Consider the following 22110-nt stretch of genomic DNA (forward strand, 5'->3'; position numbering starts at 1 on the left):
TGGGTTAAGCTTATATATACTCATTAATTATGGTTATTATTATGACCACATACTTTCACCATATCTACATTTCTTCTTACATTTTACCCTTATATTCAAATATCTACCATAAACTGTGTATAATACGTATTCGAGTACAGCTCAATTATAGCAGTGGGAGTTAGGTCTCTTGGCTCTCTCACTCTCTTCCTCTCCCGCTCTCTTATAGTTCGTGTGTGGCGTTCGGGCTCGTACGAGTCGTATTCTTGCTGTCTAACATTGGCGGAGCAGCGGCAGAGAAATGTATCCTAACATTTCTGCTACAAAACCTATGTAACATAACATTTTGATCGCAACTGAAGCGCCAATGGCGGGCAATAGAGAAATTACTCGATGTTAATTATGGTTAATAATTAAACATTTTTTTTAAGATCCTACTTAATATAATTCAGTTTCAAATATTTGAGTTAAAGAACTTATTACTAAACAATGTAAAACATTTAGTATTAGTATTATCAAAATTTTGTATTTAATTACACAGACATTATGTTACTTTACCACGAAATGGAATCAGAATTCAGCTTATAGAAGCTGTGGCCTTATAAATTAGCTATGAAGGCTGTCCTTATGGGCGGGTTAACGTACACATTCCTACCCACCCTACAATAATCTACTATAAACTCAGTAAACCGACCGTATTTGACACGAAGCGACAATGCACGAAGCTGGATTATGGCAGCATTATAGCACTTCGCCGGCCAATTTTCCCCAGCGCCATTTAAGTTCAATTCGTTCACAGCATTCGTGGAGTTCGGTCGTGGGTGTTTTTATATGATTTTCAGAGAGTGCGTGTTTCGTGCCGGTTTGTTTGCGGAGTTTCTGCCATCATCCATCAGCTCGGTTTCCCAATCCACACCATCGCCTGCAGCATCCCACGGAGGAGAAGAGATGCAGTCGTGTTCACGTTCGGGCAGATGAATTAATTGTGGAAAATTGTTAAATTCCAGCTCGTTGAAGCGGCCACAAATCCAATTAACCATATATACACCATTTTCAGAGAGTTTGTGCATAATAGAGTAATTAAGTTTTCATACAAAAAAAAAGGGTTTTTGACACCGCACACACACGGCAAAGTAACTTGGGGTAGGTCCACAGCTATTCCTTCTTTTCTGATTTCCAAAGAGAGTGACAAAAACAACAGCAGCATCATTTCCGTTTCCGCTTTGCTAGCTGCTTTCCCATAAGAGTGTGTTCATAAAAAAAATAGCACAGAATTCAGCAAGAACCTAATCGGATTATTAAGTCTCTGCCGCAAAAAGGATGTCTATTGTGGGGAGACTTAGGGTTGGCATACACACCCCTCCCCTCCCAACCCCTCCCCTTTACACACCACATTTTCTGCATTTCCCTTTATTGACAATCTCTCTGCACAAGTCGCTGCATATCCGGGCCTCCAAATATTTCGGGGGCCTTCTTTTGTTAGTGGATTTTGGCCGCTCGCTTTGTTTGTTTCCTACATTTGGTGCAGATATGGGCAGCGTCAGCAGCTGTGGGATTGCATAATGTCCAGCTTCCTCTCCAGAAAGTAGCCCAAAGCGATTGAGGTGGCTTGGGAATTAGGTCTGAACGAAGGGGGAAAACAAGTTCTGCTATCTGAAGAAAATTCGTTCTTAGTGGTTGCATTACGTTAAAGTTAAAGCTTGAATAATGGAAGTTAAATAATAGTTATTAAGGAATGATAAACTAAATAGTGTTGCAGAAAGATAAGAAGATTTACGATTGATAACCATTTTCATCAAAAAGGGCCAAAATGTTTGTAGAAGGAAGAAACTTCTCTTAGTTAAGTTTTCAAATTAAACAGCTTTCTCAAAGGTTAAACACAAATGATAGAAGGTAAAATAAACACTTTGCTGATTTCAATCAAAACAGGACCGAATCCACCCACCCACAACCCAAAACTGTCACTGTCGCATTTGCTAATAATACCCCTAAGTTGGGGGGGACCTGTATAATGAACCTAATCCAGGCGAAGGGAATGTCAGAACACCATCGTCCATCGTCCCTTCCGTGGGAACTGGACACATGTGAGTGTGAATAGGGGACAGTGGGCTATGCAAACGATTCGCAGGAATTTCGGATTGAAGGGGCGGATTGGGGTTGCCGGTTGACTGGCTGACTGGTTGACTGGGCAAAGGAAGTTGGCTTCGGCATCAGCAAATGCCAGGCATTGATGTGTCCATCAAGTGTCTCTGTCTCCGTCTCCGTCTCGGGAACCGGAGGTTCATTGAACCCTCCAAGAACTAGAACGTCCGATAATAATTGATTGGTCGGAGAATAGGGAAAGGGAATCGAACGGATCCCACACACACACTCAGTATCTGAAGTATCTCTGGAATATCTTCAACTTGACGCTGGGGAAGGCTGAGACGGAAATTGGCGCTCTCTGCAGAACGCATTCGGACGTGTGATGGGCCAATTTCACACATGGCAGAAACGGCGGCGGAAAAAATAGTATCTGAAAACCAAAACAGAGAGCGAGCCAAGTGCAATGCCCTGGACTTCAGTTGACGCTGCACTTTTGCCACCTTGTGGAGTCGCCAAAAATAAATGCCAAAAGCCATTTCCACTTCTCATTCTTGTTCTCGTTCTCCCTCCTCCGAAAATGAAAAGCGGCTTCCCCGCTTATTATGTTTCGGTTTCCCCCAACTATAAAAGGCCCATATAAATATATGGATATATATTCAGACATATAGCGGCGCCGCCATTCATCACCAGTGGAGACCCTACTCCCCCTATACTTACTGTACAGAGTTGCGGATGTGGAATCAGCGTCGGAATCAGAATCCTGCTGCTACTCTGTTGTTCTGTTCTCTCTATTAAAATGCCACATTTAAATGCCGAACCGAGACTCATAAATGTTTCTCTTCTCGCAAATGCAGTGAACAAAGAGCAGCGGCATCAAAATTGATTGCTTTCACATGGACACGAACTCGGTGAGCCCCCTGCCTCCAATGGAGGAGGCCATGGACAGGGTCAGCGAGAAGTCACCCCCGGGAACACCAAATGGGCTCGACATGCCCCCGCCGCCAGATGAAAAGTGAGTTCAGATTACCTACTCCATAAGATCCAAAAATAGATCTTAAATTAATGTAAATTCTGTTGTTTTTAAAACAGATTAAAATGGTTGTCATTTAGTATGATGTGTTAGGTGATAAGTCAAGACGGAAGCATACTATCACGATGTTCTCAAAATCTCAAATTGAAGATTTTTAAATATCTTTCAGGATGAGTTTTTGTATTTTAATCACCTTAATTTGTTTCGAGAAACAAACACAAAACCTCTTTCCACCAGAAACTCTCTTTCTCTCTCTTTTTCGGTTGCCCAATCAATCTCCCATTCGCAGCTAATCAACACAATTTAGTCAGCAGAATCCCCAACACATTTGTTTATCAATATTTAAGTAAATTGTGTCACTTATGCATATCAAATTCGAGCCAGACACACAGCCTCAAGAAGAACAGAGAGACCAATTTCCCAGGGGGCCAATTTGGAACTCTTGTCTAGTCGGGCAATTGGCCTTGCTCATCTGAGATGCTTAGATGCTCAGCTGCCAGTCCAGACTGGCACTAACTAAGCTCTTTAGATGTAAGTGAAAAATAGTCTGAGGTCCGCTCAGCCGTACTCTGCCTTTAATCGATTTTAATGGCACCACGCGGCGTATGTGTAATATTTACATGGAATAGGACCCAAACACGTTAGGAATTACCCCAGAAGACTAATTAACAATGGCGAAGAAGAACAACAACCAATGTCGACGCCTACACACCCTTTGCTAGACAGAGGCTTGGTATGAGGTGGAAGGGATACTGCTATCCATAGTTCGAGGTTATTTTTACGCGCCAATTTCCTAATTCACGTATCTTTGAAAGTCGTAAATTTTATTTTAATGCGACCTCGTCGCAAATCACACAAAATCCCCGCTCCATTCATCCTTCCTGGCAAACCGTACGTACACCCACAAATTCAACAGTTGATCGCGTGCGGGAAACTCACATAGTAACTGGCCGTAAACATTCCGCCCGGTTGCCTCCTCCTCCTCCTCCTCCCTTGGCCATGTCCTTGTCCAATTTCTGGCACGAAGCTCGGTAAGCTTCAAGTAATTACGGGTATTTTTCTTTCTTTGCTCGCAGGAGACTCAACCTTTTCGCCGCCTCGTTTTCATTTCATTTTCATTTGGTTTTCATTTGATTTCAAGTAATTTTTGGGCGCGCTGCCCGTACACAAAATAAAAATCAACTGGCTTATGGGCTCCAAGGAGCCGGAATAATGACCCAAAGTCCCAGGGTGTGTTTGTTGTCTTTGCCGGGGGAGTGGACCCTCTAGTACATATATGAGAATGGAAGTGGCTAACCCTAACCCGCTCCCACTACTCCTTGGTGACCCAGTAATTCGCTAGGAATTAGTGGAAGCAACGTTTCCATAAATATTTGATTGACTCTGGCTGCTGCTGTTCCTGCTGCTGCTGCTGGCAGGTGTTTTGATTGATACCCTCATTTACTTATTTATTTATAGTCACAAAGTGTTCTTGACAAACAGGTGTCTTATTAATTAGTTTTTGGGTGGAGTTGAGAAAACTATTTCTGTCTTTTTATGTACAAATTTAGTTTAGTTTACTTTAATATGAAATAAATTTTTCTTATCATGAATTTTTCCAGTCAGCTGATGACGACTATCTTTTATCTTAACTTTGTGTACCCTCTTAATCTGTAGTAGCTTTTAGACCGAAAATTACATAAACCAAGGTTGAGGCGAAGAGACACTGGGCCTTAAATCTTCCTAATCAAGAAACCTTAAACAAATAATTAACACATCTTTAAATTTATAACTCCCGTGATGGTTTCTTTCCCAGCTAATGGTTGACTTCCCAACTAAACAAATTCTCTCTTTGGTTAAGCGGTTAGGCCCTGCTGGTTGTATTCCCAGATAAGCAGCTTCAGATCAGTTGGTGTCACTGCTAAAATATCGTTACATATGTGATCTAAAACCTAGAGCATTTCGCAGCTCGATTTTTAGTACCATGAAGCTTTGGCCAGAAAATTGAAATTTATTTTCATTTGTCTCTAGCCGATCGCCGCGATCTGATCGTTGTTACAGTTCATTTGATAATAAAATTCAGTGAATTGAATTGAGGATTTTCGTGCGGTTGTTTGTGTTAGTGTTAGTGCGGCTATTAACAAAAGGAGCAATATAAACAAAAGCATAGAAAAATAGAAGAAAAACAAATTTATATTTAAAGTGCTTTGTTTATACTGAACTTGTGTGCCACTTTTTGAAAATATTTTGAATGTTCATTACACGCTATTTGCCTCTGCTACTTTCTTTGACTGAGAAATCAGAAATCAGACTTGTTCGACATCGCTGAACAAGAATCGAAATTTGCATCTATAGAATTACGAATTGATTAAATTCGTTGTGAACTTACGGCCTCATCTGGGCACATGAATAGATAACGAACCGAATCCATCACTGTTTTTTGGGATCGCTTTTTGGCTCTGTGTGATTGACAAATTAACGCATTCAGCGTTCGATTAGCATCTGTATCCAAACTGGAAAAGTTCTATTAGCGATTAGCGATCCCATAGCCAGACGACGGTTTTTCAATTGTCTCTCGATTGTGGCATTTTACAGAATCAGCAAACTATATAGAAGCCTAATTACGCGGAAAACACCAAACACAATCTATACATAAAATAAACGACCTTTAGTTGGGCCATCCTATAAGCATATATATATAAAGCTATATTGAGCCGATCTGTGACGCATCGCCTAGTGATTCTACCTCTAGTGGGTGGTGGTGACAAAATCAAGAGAAAAACCCAAACGAATTTCGGCCCAAATAGCAACACTTGGCTAAATGCGTGATCGTCACTTGGCCAAAATGCCGCGTGGAGGAACGACAACAGCGTAAGTTCTAAATATCTCAAAAAAAAAAAAAAAAAAACCAGACAGGGCCAGACTTTAGACCCAAAATAAACAAATTGCGTACTGTTCTTAAGTGTATTTAATTTAATTTAAACAATTGCTGCTTATGGAGAAAAAGTACTTTGATCGTGTCAGGTTGTATGTAGCGCGAATTCGATTGTATCTGCAAGATACAATTTCAAGTATGTTTCGGATTATTATGGATCGAGGGCCCGCACTCCCTCGAGACATCGCTTCAATTAAATAAAAGCCGCGACATCGACGATGCGTCGTCGTCTCTAAACAATTGCCAGGCATTGTAAAGTAACCCCCCAGCCAGATCAGACCACTATATATGTCGTACTCGTCGTACTTCATCATAATCAACCCGCAGGATAACGTACAGAAGTGTGTGTTCCGAGTGTTTGAGTGATTTCCAGCCATGCGTGCGACAGCAAATGTTTTAATTCGCCTCGATCCGCAGATTTTTAATTGTACATTCCGACTCAGCTCGTTACTTGTTACATCTGATGGTTTCTTTAATTGAATTGTGCCCTGGCTTCCTGCTATAAATTTCTTTTCTACTTTTCCTAATCTTTTCCCTATATTCCCATATTACGACCCGTTAGCATTGCTCTACTTTTGAGTACTTAGTTAACCAAGTTATTGCCGTAATTAGCCCGGTTCTATTAAGGCCTTCTGTTCTGGTTTCCCTATTATCTGTTTAGTTTTTTACTTTTGTTGATCTACTTGCCTCTCATCTGGCTGCCATGGTCATCATAATCTTCATCACATGACTGAGATAAGGCAAGGTCCCTTGAATGTACTTAAATTTGAAGATTCTGCTTATCTCTAGATAAGGCTTAGACATAACTCAACACATTTTATCAGTATGATATAATGTCATCTTGATCTTCACATTCGCAGTTTGTAAATTTGCATATCTCAGATAGGAAACCTAAAACAGTTCTTCATCCTTGGCAGTGCTGTTTAGTTTTATATATTAATTTGTTTGTTTATGTTTTAAATTAAGAACAAAACTGGCAGACAAATGATAGATGGCACTAACTAGAATATTCTTGAATTATACTTTCCTATCTATCTAGCAGTTTTTAACTTAACTTTCCTACCTCTTTAAAGATGACAGCAAACTTAATCTTTTAATAACGAAATAACAATAAAGTCAGACATTGAATTTCCCATTTCTTTAAATTGAAAGCTAACCAACTGCTTCTTATTTGCAGTTTAAGTTTATTTTATTATCCGCTAGTTAATTTGTATGACATGTCAAGCCATAAAGTCATAAATATAATCCCCTCATCAATCATGATGGTTTTCCCAGCTTATATTTGCATAAATTATGCATTTAGTTTGCATTTGTTAAATGACTTTGGTAGTTTGCCGATTATGCTGCAACATCGATGCGCTTTCTCTGTTTATTTACCTTTCCATCTACAGTGGGTGCCACTGTAAGAGTCAATAGCCTTTTATCCACGATGACCCATTAGCCATGAGTCGCTGCACCTAGGCCAAATACCCGACACTCGAAACTCTAGCTCAGACCGAGGTTCAGGTTCAGGTTTGACTATATACCAAACAGGTGGCGTTCAGCAAACGAGTTTTCCATAAAACGTAAAAGCTTTTAGCGAAAATTTCTCAGCGCAGCTAACCAAATGAAAAGTGAAAGAGATACAAATGTGCAGCTAAAGATACAGATACAGATACAGATACAAGTACAGCCAGTGGCGTCGGCTTGTTTTCCAACAAACTGCGGCAAGTGAAATGTATGTTAGAGCAAACAGCCACTGCAGCTAGTCATGCCCCGCTTTTCCCTGGCCCCCTTGAAAATGTGTTGATAGCTAAATGCCTGCCCCAACCGCAGTACCAAAACCCAAAGCCCAGACGCAGCTGCAGCCACAGATGCAGCCACATTCACATCTACTGCGGCGGAGGAGTGCAACTTGTGGCAGACACTCGTTCATTGACACCGCCATCGGATGCACAGCAACAAACGTGATCTGTGATCGTCAATTAATCTATTTCAAAGGGAAAAGTATGTGCTTAGATCTGAAAACATAAGTTTTTCTTATTTTCAAATCAATTTTAAACTGACTATCATCTTGATATTAACAAATAAGTTTTGGAGAAGAAAAATTAATCAAAGAAAAGTTTCTGTAGTTCATATCAAAACCATTTCCTTGGCAATACTAATACTATATCTCAAAGCTTAGATTAGATCATCTTAAAACCTCGTTTAACTTGGTAAATTCTTGGCAAAAGATATATATCTTATACCTCTTTTGTTAATACCATATAAATCTCAAATAAGTCTTGACTTTTTCTCCGAGTGTCTCTGATCTTTAGGCACACTCACAGCCTCACCAATCATGCCCCCCCGTATCCGATCCACTCCGATCCTCTCCACCGTTTGGTGTCTCATGTAAATTGGAGCACCCCATGGCATTATCTTCGCGTTGCAATGATGCAAGTGTCGTGAAAGCGAGAGTAACAGCGATATGATAGTGATGATGATGATTATGCCTGGTAATTCGATTCGCTTTTGCTTTCATTATCACAACATGGGGCTCGCACTATTAATTTAAATAATAGGTTTGTTTACCAAATGGATTTTTGGAATTTCATATGAAAAGCCCAGGAGTTGGACTTGGTGATGATTAAGTGGCTCGTTGGCGGCCAGCAATGCGTCTAATTACCACAACCGCATAGAGTTTCTACTCCAGTTTTGTGGCTGCAGGCTGTTTACACTTTCAACAGATCAACAGATGGCTTTGGTTTGGCTACCCATTGTGTTTGTTTGGCTGGTTGGGTGGGACTTCTCCCACTGCAATATGTTGATGATGGATCTATATCTCTTTAGATGGTGAGATCATTGCGCACAGCATCAGCTAGTATGTCATATGATCGCACGACAAGTGATGAAATTAATATGACAGACAGACCGCAATTGGCTGGAAACAATACACTTTTGACTCCATTACCCTTTCCCCAGCTGTCAAAATCATTCCATAGGATAAACTTCACATGCAGAATACACCAACACCACACCCAATCCAAGAAGTCAAGGACAAGTGAAACAGTTTATACGATAAGTTGGAACGCAAGTACGCTTTGGTGAACTCTTCAAGCCAGAAATACTCTAAACATAAGGGGAAAATGGAAAATTTGATAAGCAAATTAGATAATTGTGTTTCTTCATAGATCCTCTGTGATTCCACTTGATCTGTCCATCTGTCTGTTGTCTATCAATTAAGCCGTTTAGCAGCACATTCAACCCACAATTAGCGTAATCTATTGAGAATCTCCGCTAGAATCTCCATAATTCCAAGGCGGAACCATCATAAATTGTGTTTAATGAGGTCGGCCAACCCACATTCCCCTCTCTCTCTGCTTGTACTAGCTCTGTTCTTAGGCAGAACTCATAAATCCCTTGTAACATTAGAAACATAAGTGATATTTGGAGTGTGATATGATATAAGAGAACAACCCCCAACAAAATGAAACCAATTGACGGACCCTTTATCGATGAACTGAACCACCTCATCTTTCATCGTCCAAACTTTATAAAGAGTCGCGGCAAAAAGTAATTGATAAAGTTATATAAAATATGATATCATCGATTTTTCCAATGCTCTTTAAACCCCACAGGCGCTATGAGGAGGATCCGGATAATGCCTGGAACTGCTGCTCCTGGTGCGAATACTTACTGATTGTCATCCTCTCCACTATCCTGCTGGTGGGCGTTCTGGTCTTGACACTCTTCTGGGTGATGTTCTACAGGGATGGCTTCGCCTGGTCGGAGAGTCCCAAGCAGCAGTTCAACCTGCATCCCATCCTGATGATCGCTGGTTTCGTAACGCTCTCTGGATTTTGTAAGTCTCTCTCTCATATAATGATAGATGAAGTAATTTTATTTACGATACCACATATTAGCCATCTTGATCTACCGCTTGTGCCGATGCGTGAAGCACATCTATGTGAAGCTGATCCACATGTTCTTCCATGCCGTCGCCATTCCGTGCATCGCGTTGGGTTTCCTATCCGTCTTCGATTCCCACGAGGCATTGCAAAAGGTCAACTTCTATAGCCTCCACTCGTGGCTGGGCTTCGTGACAATGGGCATGTTTGTGCTCCAGTTTGTGATCGGCTTCTTCACGTGGGTTTCTATATAGCTCTTTTTGGTGTCCCAATCTGTCATATTAATTAGCCTTCTTCTTCTATAGCTTTCTGGTGATGTTATGTTGTGAGAACAAGACCTACAGCTGCCGATCCGCCATGGTGCCCATCCACGCCAGCTTGGGTCTAGCCAACTTCTGGCTGGCCATTGCCACATCCGTCACGGGACTGATCGAGAAGGAGCGCGAAACCGTCACCGAAACGGGTGTGAGGTAAGAATCGTCTCATAATTGTTATAGGTACCTCTTAAACAAAACTTGCAACTATGTTTAGAAATAGTAATTTAGTTTTAGTCTTTAAATAAGCTAAAATGAACTCTTAAATTCGTCCAAAAAGCATCTTAAGCTTTTCGATAATGACTAATTTTTAGAAATTTATAATGAATATCTCATGATACACGTCAATCAATCAATGCTACTAAGGAATTAACTTTAGAACTATGAAATATATTTGCTATACTGTATATTTTCCCTGAGAATTATGCGCAATTTATAGATTTTAGGCTGAATCATCATCATCAACATAAAATAGAATTTTGCCAAAAAGTAGACTACATTATTTTTTAAGTCTTTCAAGAACGTTATGGAAGTGAATGGAAATCGTAATAAGAAATTAGATCATTGATAGTCAACATTAATATAGTTTATCTTTCTCATTCACGAAATAATATTAATTGAATTAAATTATTTTCACCTTGCAGCCCGGAAAACAAGCTCATCGAGCACTACATCACCAGTGCCATCGGCGTCACCCTGATCTTCATTGGCATTATTGTGACATTTGCGGTACGGCGTTCCAATGCCCCCGCCTCCGCAAAGGTATATGTGACGGAGCGCATTTAGATGGGCCGTCCGGCTTGTCGGAGTATCCGTCGCCGGATTTGGTCCACGGCCAGGACGGGAAGCGAATCGCAACAGATGTATCCGAAGATACCAGAACTCGGCGACATGGACTGGAAATGGGGCAACGACGAGTCGTGGTTGCCCACACGCCAGGCTTAGCGCACAGAGACCACGCTTCTGCATCTCTATCCGAACCCTTTGTAACCATTTTATATGCCAAATTAAATCCTCTTCATACACTTAGACTCTACTCAACTCTACTCCATACGGCGCTAATCAAAATCTTTACCCACTTTCAAACTTCTTAGTAGATGTGTAGGATTAGGAATCTCAGAAAACAAGCCGACCAAGCAAAGCAAATCTAATCAAAATTAACATGTGTGTGTTCAGCCGAACTAAACTGATGCATTAAGGCACTCTGAAGCATGATTAGCCTGATTAGTTTTTTTGGTACTATGAGTATACTCGTATAGTAGAATTTTGATATAAGCCTAAAGCCCATTGTGTAACTAGTGTATGTACCATGTACCACGTAATGCATTGAATGTAACGCACCACTCGGACTCAAAACTGTCGCATTTGATGTTTTTTGTAATCGTGCAAATATTTGTATTTCATAATGCGCTAAGCAACGTAAGCTGTAAACCAATTTTACAAACAAATAATAAACGATACTTTTGCCCTGTCTGAGGGGTATTCATAATGTGAGATTATGTTTGTGAAGAAATTCATGGTTTAGTTGGCTGATAGAGGTAGTAATACTCCGTGTATCTATACCGGGATGTCGGAACATGCTTTATCCTTAAGATTTGCTAAAAGGAAGAAGCTATAGATATCAAAGGTAGTAAGAAAGGTTAACCAAACACTCAATTTAAACTAAAACTTCATCACTTTTATTCTAAGCAGTCTTTACTAAACTTATATCCCCACTAGCCGAATCAACATCATTGTTTTGATAGTCCCCAAAGTTGGTCCACGTAAAGTTCCAGAACCTGGGATCAGCACGAGGATCAGCAGGCTTATTTGAAGGCGGCACTGCTGTAGAGTTAAAGCGCTCCAACTCTACCAACAAGGCGTTTACAACTTCCGGATATCTTAAAGATATTCAAAATGACTATAAAGTATAAAACTTATAGATTTATAAACTCACTGCTTTGCCAGATTGAACTGCTCACAAGGATCATTGCGAATGTGGAACAAGCATGGAGCTGAAAAGGCGGTGGCCTTACAACTGGTTCCTTCAGAGGATTGACTCTGGCAGGAGACTGTGGCAGCTGCCCGTAATCTCTGCAGATCCGCTCGACTTGGCAGCATACGGAGTGCTTCCAAGGCTTTGCCTGACCTACTCTTCGCCACCATTTGCCAGTCATAGAGATTGGGCTCTCTTGTTCCAGCTGGTCCATACCATCCATCCCAACTGCCTCGATAGTTGGTGCCCTTGACCAATTTCCAATCTCCTACGCTGATGGCGGCACTTCCCCAAATGTCATCGATATTATGGAGCACATTAAGACGTGGTGATGCCTTATCCTGTACCAAAGACCTCCAAATACTCTGACCGTCGATTGCTTTGCTAAGATTAGCCACAGAGGGTTGACCACCAGCTGCTTCGAGGAGCGTGGGTAGCCAGTCTACGATGTGCATCGTCTGATTGGAAACCCGCTGGCTTTTCTTCAGCAGAGGTGACCAGATGAGACCCGCTGCTCTTACTCCGCCCTCCCACAGGGTGTTCTTAACACCTTTCAAGGGGTAATTTGAGGCAAAGTTCAGGTTAAATCCTTGGGCTGGACCACCATTATCCGAGGAGAATATAATAATAGAGTTTTCCAGCATGTTGGATTTACGCAGCTGGTCTACGATTTCACCCACGGAGTCGTCCATTTTGGATACCATAGCTGGGGAAGAACAAGTTAGAGTTATTCTGGAGAAGATTATGCTCAGTCAAATGATATTTTACCTGCAAACTTCCTACGTTTATAATGTCGAATATGTCCCAGCTTGACCACATCGTTATCCGGAACTGGCAACGGATTATACGGATTACTCGAATGGCATGCTGCATGTGCCACGTAGAGGAAGAGAGGACCATTGGTGGAATTATGGTTGGCAATAACCTTGACCGAGTGTTCAGTTATCACATCCGTTGTGTACTGTCCATGAAGATCATAGGCCACTTCGGTGCCATTACGCATATCCAAACCCCACTGATTGTTTTCAACGGCAGTATGATCGTTGTAATCCTGATGACCTGACCAGAATCCGACATGGCTACTAAAGCCTCGATGCAGTGGAGTATATTTCAGCTTCCAATGACCGAGATGCCATTTGCCAGCTATGTGAGAGGTGTAACTGGAAATAGAGATTGAGCAATTATAGGCTTAACTTTAGAAATCTAACGACCTACCCCAACTCGTTCAAATACTGGGGCAGTATCTTCTCCTCCAGCGGCAAACCTCGTGGTTCAGCGGCATAGAGAACTGTATGCTGCATTCCTATAAAAGATTTATTAATAGATATAAATATCTGATATGAAAAATATTTACGTACCCGTATGAATTGGATATTTCCCGGTCATTAAAGCAGATCTTGAAGGAGTACAAATGGGTGCCACATAGTAACGATTTAGAATAATTCCAGAATAAGCCAAAGCATCAATATTGGGCGTGGGAATCTCTGCTGAGCCATGGAAACCCACATCATTAAAGCCCTAAAGAGTAAAATAAAGTAAAATATGTAAAAGAAATATAAAATTTAACTTACCAGATCATCAGCCAAAATAAAAATAATATTCGGCCTGGCAGGTGGTTTTTCCTCTTGACATAAAATCAAATTTGGCAGCAACATAAATAGTAGCCATAGAAATAACATTGTTTCTCTGGAAAATCAAAAATCGTTTAATAAAAACATTAAACAAGATTTCTCAAACACCGTGTGATATTTGCAACTATAAAGAAAACAATTAGTTAACTAATTGATGTGTCGCAGAGATTCCCAGTGACAGCAATTACGAGAACGAGCTGAAATCAATTGATTGATCATCCAACGTTTGGCATCGTGGCATTGATCGTCATCTGGGTTGAAATTCATTTCCATTTGCCTCTCTGGAAATGGAACTGAATCAGCAATTGCACTCAATATGACCTCAATTCACCTGCATTGAGTTAATTGATTTGCGGGTTCAAATTGGGTGCTTCATTATATGAAAAGCCAGTTATTGGTCATAGGGAACCCCTCAAGAATTTATGTTATAGGCTTATGGGTTACGAATTCAAAGCGATTTCATATGCCACCTAATTAGCATGTAAATTGCGTTTGTCGCTGTTTGTACCGTTAATGGGTCAACAAGTGCCACTCGGTAATCAGAAAGCTCAAATTAAAAAACCAAATTAGATTCGGCGACTCTTCGCAGACAGATCGACCTTTTAATGCTCTAAAAGTGATAAGGGAATGTTTAAGCTTGTTTGGTGATGATTATTTGATGCATAAAAGATGGTAAAGAACTTAAGTCAAATTAATCACAATACTTATAATCGTTGTTATAATGGTTTCATATAATAATATCCTTTTAAAATTATCTAGGTATGTTCCGATTAACTTTTAAGTAAGGTTAGGCTGATGCTTAGGTGATTTTAGTCACATAAATGCGTCTATCACTTCACACAGATATATTCCTGTTGAAAAGTTTTCGTATACTATACACTTTTTAAAGAATTTCACTTCTTTGTGTTCATATATTTCGTATTTATTTTCAATATGTTAGGTCCACTATGAACTCTCTTTGTTATACAAACAATCATTCTATTGTCTGTCATAGGTCACTAACCCCTTTTGGGTTTCAAAAGAAATTCAGTTATGCAAAATCACTCATAAGCCAATTATATTATTTTTGTGGCGATTAGTAAAGTTCACGCCCTTACCGTTTTAACTTTTGTTTATTTTACGCGATTTTGGAATTAATTAGACAGGTAAACAGGCTGCAAGCAATATTAACTTAACACGTAAACTTGTTAGAGTTTGTTATGCCTGAGCCGTGTACTCGATTTTATTTGCAAATTTTGTATTTGACTTTTGGTTAACGTAATATTCTGTACATACATATATACAGTACTGTTTATTTAAGAACGATTTATGTTGACTGGGGAAGAAGTTATTTATTCGTCTGTCACCGGTTTGCCAACCGTTTTAATTCACGCGCCAAGTCTGACTGAAAAAATTCCCAAGCCAAGCCAGGCACCAGAGCCGCAGACCTTTAACAGTGAAAGCAAAACGCTGTTAAAGATCGAAATCTATTCAAACAGAGGTAGAGTGCGCTACAGAGCGCATCGACGGCTTTAATTGCATGAAAAGCGCAAACTTATGCTTTTGTTGACCTCCCGGACCCATGAAAATGAAAACATTGTATAACATTAGTTTACATTATTTATAGTACACAGGATCCGGTGAAGGAATATCTACGGAAAACTCTTTATAATTCAACAAACTACTTTGAAAACAGATTAACTTCCTTCGAACCATCGGGCTCCTGTCTAGCCCGCTGCAAAATACACTTTTAATGCTTAGTTTTAAATGTTACATCTAGAAGTACACAATGGGAAATAAATATAAGCTAGACAGGCAATAATTTCTTAGAGAAAGCAACCAAATCACCCAATGCTTTATGGATTTAACAGACCCCCATGCAAATGGAGGACGTTTAGAGTATTTCCAGGTCCACATGCCGTATTTCCGGGAATTGCGTCTGCCAAAAAATACAGAATACAGGTAAGTAAATAAATAACTTAATTATTTCCTATAATAACAAACCCGCAGATTCATCTCGATGCGATCAATTTCGCCGCCCATCAGGTCCACTATGTTTTCGCCTTGATCCAGCAAAAAGCCCTCCAGATCCTCAACCTTTTGGAAGCCTCGTACCGTCTGCGGGTGTGAAAACAAAAACCGGTTAGTGACAGGCCAAGAAATGGGTCAATTACCACGCACCGTAAGCAGCTTAGCGAGATCCTGTTTGTCCAGATACGAACGCGTCAGCTCGCGACCATCAAAGTCGAGCTCAGCCTGTGAAAATACAAATTAGTCTCATTGAAGCCCTTTAAGAGCAAGGTCTCACCTTGTAGCGGACTCGAGCGTTTCCAATATCGATGCCCTTGACATCGTAAATAGCTCGAATCATCACATCAGCCTCTAAAGCAGAATTTATCTTTTCCAGTCGCTCGGAAGCAATGGAAATTCCCACTAGGGCATTCGCATTTGTGTAAATGATAAAGGACGCTACGGCACCTAAGAGAGCACCTATAACCAGGGATCCAGCGGCATCAAAAATGGGAGATCCTGTGTAGCTACTCAATCCCATACATGCTCCAGCTACCATGACACCAGTTACAGCAGCAGCATCTTCGCAGAGCACCACATTCACACACGGGTCCTTTCCAGAAATCACTGAGTGTACATTAGAAGGCAAAAATATTATTGAAATTAAAAACTTATTTTAAAAACTCACCATAGTCTTTGAACGTCATATTGTTTTCCTTAGCTGCTCGTTTAAGCTCATTGATAGCCACCACCAAAGTGGCTCCCTCAGAAACTAGAGATCCCATTAGGATGCAGTATACCCAAAACAGATCTGTGATGGGTTCTGGATGCAATATACCATCTATGCCGTGGTAGATCGACAGTCCACAGCCAACGCAAAAGATGCCTACACCCGAGATCAGAGAGGAAACGTATCGCATATTCATATATCCATAAGGATGATCGATGTCCGGACTCTGAGACGACTTGTATATGCCAAATGCAAGAATGAGCTGGTTGATCAAGTCGGCCAACGAATGAATAACCTCAGCAAACATGCTGTGGGAACCGCTGTAAAGCCAGCCTCCTGCCTTGAAGAGCAAATTAGCCGCATTGCTGAAAAGAGATAAAACCATGTTTTAAGAAGGATTTTTATATTTTAAGTAAAGCAACTTACATAGCAATGGCTGTGGCCACTACTTGTCCGGACTTCTCCGTTTCCTTGCGGCTGTCGAGCACTTTGGTGCGGGATCCCATCTCTCTGCGGTAGTCGCGCAACCGCCGTTTGACAGTAAAAAGATCTGCGGAGTCATAGACTTTAGCACCCACATTAAAGATTGGACGAAGACAGGGGACACAGGGACTCACTCTGCTGGTACTGCTTGCGTTCCACCTCTCGCTTAAGTCGCTCCCGCAATAGGTTCTCCTTCGAGCCCCACACTTCAACGGCCTTGGCCTCCACATCTCGTCGCCAATATACCGTCATAGGAGGCTCTTGTTCGTACGGTGATCTTCGCTTAATCTTAGGAAGGCTTTCAAGTTCTGCAGCGGTCAGCAAGAAGTCGCTTATGGCCCGATTTGGAGTCACAAAGTTGCGTTCCAGAGAAGCGCGATAATCAAATCGTGGTCGCTTTGGTGGAATTACAGGCAATGGAGACTCTACTGGTGGGACTGTAGGAGGTACTTCTGTCTTTGAAGCTAATACAGTTGCAGCTATAGCAGTTGGAGTGGATGGCGGTTTTACTGTTTCAGGCGGATTTTTAAAGGTACCTCCACCCAATGGTAATGCGCCAGTACCAGCTGGAGAAGAGCTGGTCCGCAGACTGATGGCAGCTGCTGCTAGAGCCGGTTCCTTTAGCTTTGACACAGGAGGCAGATCGGATTTTTCAAACACGATCTCGTTGATCTTAGAGTCCTCTATGGTGGTACTGATAGAAAGAATGCCCTTTGTTGTCTTCACCTCTAAGTTCCTCGTTTGCTTTTCCTTCGCTTGGGCCACTGAACCTGTGATCTCTTGCACCCCCGGTTGTTCCTTCTTTTTCGAGTCACTGCCACTAGCGCTGCAGCGAAACTGAAGAAACATGCCGGGTCGCTTACAGGGGGGAACCTTGGTGGACTCGCTGTCATTGCGCTTCCAAGGATTTCGGGCTTCATGGTGCAAGGAGCCCTGACTGAAAGCCCTCCCAAACTGCTGGTGTCTTCGCTGCAGAACCTGCACGCCGCGCATCAGCATCCTGCACTGAAAGGGATTATGGATTATGCTTATCTTTTCAGTACGTATATTAATACATACACGGCGCGCTGCGTCAGTATCTGGCTATAGATTCCGATCGGTTGTTTTCTATTGGTGGGGGTGCTCCGCGGTTTAGCGCAAAACTACGTCATGCGGGTCAAATAGAACGGTGGCAATACGAATTGCGGACGTAACGAATCGTGATCGGTTAACTTTGGGGTACGCCGCACTCGGTCCTGGGCTTACAGTCCTTGGGGCGTCGCGGGCGTATTTGGATTTTGGCTTTAAATATACATTGGCGAATTTTTTATACTGAAAATTTAACCATCACCGGCTGGCGCTTTTTGCTTGTGCTTTGGCCGTTGTTTTTGTGGTTTTCGTTATTACTTAGCGCAGCTTGGTCACACTTTAAGCTGTTCAGAAGTGTTCTCAATATAAAACATTACTAAATTCATAGATATATATTTATATAATGTTATTTAAAAAGTCAATTCCGGGCGCATTCGAAAATTTGATTTTGATTTGGATTCTTTTACTATCCACAATCTCAAACTTTGTTTAAACAATGGTTTAAAAATGTAAAGGTAGTGGGAACAGTACACTTGCCGCCTCAATGTTATCGATGCGTTACTCGATAGTCGACGGCAACAGCTGTTTTCGCCGGTCGTTTTATAATCACTTAATTATCCATTTTCTCTTTTTGTTTTTACTTGATTTTAACGGCAAAATGTCTATGCTTATGCAAGGAGCGTCGAGATTAGCCCGTCAATGCATCCGCCCACTTATTGCAGCCCGTAATTTTGCGGCGGCGGCTCCATACGGCGATGGAAATGAAGTTCTGGTTGAGCGATTGGATGGACCTCAGACTGGAATCTCAGTTATTGGTCTTAATAGACCAGCAGCAAAAAATTCCTTCAGTAGAGGAATGGTAGAAACCTTTACCGATGTCCTGGACGATATCAAGAAGGATAATGGATCAAGAGTAGTGGTATTGAGGAGTCTCACTCCAGGTATCTTCTGTGCCGGCGCCGATTTAAAAGAGCGAAAGGGTGAGCATTGATATTTAAGATACTAAAGTCCTATGTTTATTCCTTAAATTAATTCTAGGCATGACTCCCGAAGAGGCTACTGAATTTGTAAAGGAGCTCAGAGCTCTACTCATCGCAATCGAGCAACTTCCAATGCCCGTAATTGCTGCGTTGGATGGCGCTGCCCTTGGTGGAGGTCTGGAAATGGCTCTGGCATGTGATATCCGTACCGCTGCATCAAACACCAAAATGGGTCTGGTGGAGACAAGGTTGGCCATTATCCCAGGAGCCGGCGGCACCCAGAGACTACCCCGCATCTTGTCCCCCGCTCTTGCCAAGGAGTTGATCTTCACGGCTCGTGTGTTCGACGGTGCAGAGGCCAAGGATCTGGGTCTTGTCAACCATGTGGTACAGCAGAACGAATCCAAAGATGCTGCCTATCAGCAGGCCCTAAAGTTGGCCGAGGAAATCCTTCCCAACGGTCCAGTGGGCGTACGCATGGCTAAACTGGCCATAGACAAGGGCATGCAGGTGGACTTGGCCACCGGTTACTCTATCGAGGAGATTTGCTACTCGCAGGTTATCCCAACTAAGGATCGACTGGAGGGACTGGCTGCTTTCGCTGAGAAGCGCAAGCCCGTATACAAGGGGGAGTAATTGCAGATTCGAACCACTCCTAACGTTAAGCTGAAAATTGCATTTATAATTTATCTGTTACTGTTTGTTGTAGAAACAAAGAAGCGGCAAAGCCCAGTTCAATTGTTTTTATATAAAGCATTAGATTGAATCTATCAGGCTGTCAAATAACTTAAATTACGCTAATTGTAGTTAAGCTATTTTTTAATAGCTGCGATGACGCATCCCGATTTAGTCATGGAAATGCTAATTACAGCTATTAAATACCACCGATCGACATACACTCCCATTTGCATTGCATGTTCTCGGCCCAGCATAAAACTGGGAATCAGATGGAAAACTCACCTTGATCGTTCTGTCGTCGAACTATGCGGAAATTGGAATTTCTTAGGAAGCCGTAAGCTAGAAAGTTCCTATTGTCATGCAAGTTGAGTGTCTAATTGCATGGCGAATCAGCCTACAAGTTCCACCTTTAGATGACTGTGCCTTCGTTTGTCATTTGTACAGCAGGTAATTTGCATATTGCAAACATTTATATTACAGGGCGTGCTCCTCCACACTTATTGTATTTTTGGGGCCCGCTCGAAACAAAGGGATTCTGTATCACCTGGGGCAACACAAAACAAATCAGGCGCTAAATAAAGTCACTTTGGTGTAGCCGCCGTTGAAGATTTAACCGGTTTTTTGGCGACAACTCAAGGAAGTTGTCACCCAGATGACTGGAACCACCCCCACTAGCCCAGATTTTCGATCGAGAATCTACATTGCGTTATTACCTCACCTCCATTCAGCGGTCACAGCAGTAAATTAAAAATGCGTCGCGGGTGTTTGACATCGAGCAAGGTCAGTGTCGTTTTGGCAGAAGCTGTATATACAGATATCTGAAATATCGGAATCTAAAATACAAATCTCAACCGGCAAGCTGCGCAGTGTGCATATTAATTAATCAATTAATTAATTACTCAGTGCTCAATGCGTACAATACGAACCGAGTTGACCCCAAGACATGGCGAGAAGGCAGATCCGGAAGACAATTGCGGAAGCAAATCAATTATTTATTGTTTTGACTCGTTATTATGAGCGATAATAATACACACACACATTGCGATTTGGATGCGAATTTCTCGATGAGCATTTTAAATTTCCATTTGCTGAAGCTCGATCAGTTGGTCAGATTTACGAATACTCAAACTCGACGTGCTGCATTGTAATGAGGCAGGGAAGTGGAAGCCGGTGACAAGAGGCCTTAAATATCTTTTTTTCAGGGAGGGGATTTTTTCTGAATTAACTTTTTCCAGGTATTTGTATGTTTGAGCTGCCGCTTGAAAATCAATTAGATTGATGAGAGAGGTATTCTCAAGGCTTGCAAAATATACATAAATTTATATCAGATGGAGTGGAAAATCCCCTCCGAGGAGAGCCGATAATATCTTAGGCTCTTAAGAACACATCATCCATGAGGCTTTCACAATCGATAATACTCTATTAAGGCGGTACAACTTTATCAGGCTCAACGGAGATTGTCAATATGGGCCAGCAACAGTAGTAGTAAATATTTTCCAAATTCTATAACGATAAGAAATCACAGTGTCAATATTGCAGCGGCTATACAATAAGTACTTGACCTGCTTGAAAAGGGTTTCAGGTCTTGTTCATCGCAGAACCTTTTAGCTTATCAGACTATCGGCCTTCGAAGGCTTCCACATGTCGTATACGCAACGTGCATTTGCCTTGTCTTGCGTCAATAAGAAACCTTGTTAAACAATGAACATCATATTTTATCAGTACTTACTCTCCAATTAAAGATACAATGTTTGCTATCCATAGCCCTGGTTAACTTCAATCCAATCAACGCTTTAGATATTACTGCTATTCCAGAACTATGTTGTCTAGCTTAATTACATTACCATTTGGCCCTTAAATTGCGATCAGATTTTATGACCTCATAAATCAATGACAACTCACAATCCATTTTGCTCAACTTGATTTGAACTCGCCTAAATTCAAAATGCACATCACGTGAAAAATGCATTTCATTGCCGCTAAAAATTTTCCACTGTCCCACTGAGGCAGCAAACTAACTAACCACACCGTTTGCTAAGGCAAACAAAACCGATCGTTTTTTCATATTTTATGGTTAGACAACAGAAAACCAGCTAACAAGGGGAGCTGGCTACTTGAAACAAGTCAATCACTAAACTCCATGGTCTGTCTAAAAGAGAAGCGCCCCAGGCAACACTAAGTAATTGTTGGGATATAGAAAATGGGGGGGATTGGTTGAGAGGTCCAAAGAGCTGCAAAGTGTCGCACAAATTCTCGAGTTGCAACTAGGCAGCATACACCATATTTGGTGGCGAGATGCACTGGAAAAAAGATTTAATTATATTTATTACAGTTTTAATAGTTTCGGTTTTTGGGTTACCTTTAATAGTCCCTCCGAAAATGTTT

The 22110-nt window shown here is 41.4% G+C and overlaps 4 protein-coding genes across 8 annotated transcripts; 2 read left to right on the plus strand and 2 right to left on the minus strand.

Annotated features, from left to right (window-relative positions):
• The first annotated feature begins 781 nt into the window (after window positions 1-781).
• LOC108113203 (transmembrane ascorbate-dependent reductase CYB561) lies at window positions 782-11680 on the plus strand. Of its 4 annotated transcripts, none has more exons than XM_017223734.2 (6): window positions 782-1122; window positions 2919-3076; window positions 9608-9831; window positions 9893-10115; window positions 10183-10347; window positions 10836-11680. In XM_017223734.2, the coding sequence occupies exons 2-6, from the start codon at window positions 2958-2960 to the stop codon at window positions 10975-10977; spliced, it is 873 nt and encodes a 290-aa protein (XP_017079223.1). In that variant the 5' UTR covers window positions 782-1122; window positions 2919-2957; the 3' UTR covers window positions 10978-11680. The 4 variants fall into 4 exon arrangements, with proteins under 4 accessions (XP_017079223.1, XP_017079226.1, XP_017079225.1 ...); XM_017223737.2 differs by lacking the exons at window positions 782-1122; window positions 2919-3076 and adding exons at window positions 5088-5191; window positions 5669-5944; XM_017223736.2 differs by lacking the exons at window positions 782-1122; window positions 2919-3076 and adding exons at window positions 5095-5197; window positions 5669-5944.
• A 173-nt stretch (window positions 11681-11853) lies between these two features.
• On the minus strand, window positions 11854-15158 carry LOC108112307 (arylsulfatase I). The gene is made up of 7 exons (XM_017222132.1): window positions 14895-15158; window positions 13738-13852; window positions 13525-13684; window positions 13382-13469; window positions 12935-13326; window positions 12128-12872; window positions 11854-12071 (listed from the first exon to the last, which is right to left on the minus strand). Exons 2-7 carry the CDS (start codon window positions 13843-13845, stop codon window positions 11876-11878), a joined length of 1689 nt encoding a protein of 562 aa, XP_017077621.1. The 5' UTR covers window positions 13846-13852; window positions 14895-15158; the 3' UTR covers window positions 11854-11875.
• A 225-nt stretch (window positions 15159-15383) lies between these two features.
• LOC108113158 (zinc transporter 9) lies at window positions 15384-18376 on the minus strand. 2 transcript variants are annotated; one of them, XM_017223670.2, is made up of 8 exons: window positions 18059-18376; window positions 17134-18004; window positions 16943-17066; window positions 16475-16881; window positions 16085-16413; window positions 15958-16032; window positions 15781-15894; window positions 15384-15715 (listed from the first exon to the last, which is right to left on the minus strand). In XM_017223670.2, exons 2-8 carry the CDS (start codon window positions 17996-17998, stop codon window positions 15671-15673), a joined length of 1959 nt encoding a protein of 652 aa, XP_017079159.1. In that variant the 5' UTR covers window positions 17999-18004; window positions 18059-18376; the 3' UTR covers window positions 15384-15670. The 2 variants fall into 2 exon arrangements, with proteins under 2 accessions (XP_017079159.1, XP_017079158.1); XM_017223669.2 differs by having other exon boundaries at window positions 16943-17081.
• A 249-nt stretch (window positions 18377-18625) lies between these two features.
• On the plus strand, window positions 18626-19779 carry LOC108113159 (methylglutaconyl-CoA hydratase, mitochondrial). Its single transcript, XM_017223671.2, has 2 exons — window positions 18626-19047; window positions 19106-19779. The coding sequence occupies exons 1-2, from the start codon at window positions 18726-18728 to the stop codon at window positions 19681-19683; spliced, it is 900 nt and encodes a 299-aa protein (XP_017079160.1). The 5' UTR covers window positions 18626-18725; the 3' UTR covers window positions 19684-19779.
• Window positions 19780-22110: the final 2331 nt, after the last annotated feature.

Source organism: Drosophila eugracilis, unplaced genomic scaffold (genome assembly GCF_018153835.1).
Source record: "Drosophila eugracilis isolate 14026-0451.02 unplaced genomic scaffold, ASM1815383v1 contig_90, whole genome shotgun sequence".
NCBI lineage: Eukaryota > Metazoa > Arthropoda > Insecta > Diptera > Drosophilidae > Drosophila > Drosophila eugracilis.

Bases quoted from the DNA above. Each gene is read 5' to 3' on its own strand.
- LOC108113203 (XM_017223734.2), top strand. From the start codon at position 2,958: ATGGACACGAACTCGGTGAGCCCCCTGCCTCCAATGGAGGAGGCCATG. The intron at 3,077-9,607 runs GTGAGTTCAGAT...TAAACCCCACAG, and splicing joins CCCCCGCCGCCAGATGAAAA to GCGCTATGAGGAGGATCCGG. The intron at 10,348-10,835 runs GTAAGAATCGTC...TTCACCTTGCAG, and splicing joins GTCACCGAAACGGGTGTGAG to CCCGGAAAACAAGCTCATCG.
- LOC108112307 (XM_017222132.1), bottom strand. From the start codon at position 13,845: ATGTTATTTCTATGGCTACTATTTATGTTGCTGCCAAATTTGATTTTA. The intron at 13,327-13,381 runs GTAGGTCGTTAG...CTCTATTTCCAG, and splicing joins CAGTATTTGAACGAGTTGGG to TTACACCTCTCACATAGCTG. The intron at 12,873-12,934 runs GTAAAATATCAT...GTTCTTCCCCAG, and splicing joins TAAACGTAGGAAGTTTGCAG to CTATGGTATCCAAAATGGAC.
- LOC108113158 (XM_017223669.2), bottom strand. From the start codon at position 17,998: ATGCTGATGCGCGGCGTGCAGGTTCTGCAGCGAAGACACCAGCAGTTT. The intron at 16,882-16,942 runs GTAAGTTGCTTT...ATCTCTTTTCAG, and splicing joins GTGGCCACAGCCATTGCTAT to CAATGCGGCTAATTTGCTCT. The intron at 15,895-15,957 runs GTGCGTGGTAAT...TCACACCCGCAG, and splicing joins ATCTCGCTAAGCTGCTTACG to ACGGTACGAGGCTTCCAAAA.
- LOC108113159 (XM_017223671.2), top strand. From the start codon at position 18,726: ATGTCTATGCTTATGCAAGGAGCGTCGAGATTAGCCCGTCAATGCATC. The intron at 19,048-19,105 runs GTGAGCATTGAT...AATTAATTCTAG, and splicing joins CGATTTAAAAGAGCGAAAGG to GCATGACTCCCGAAGAGGCT.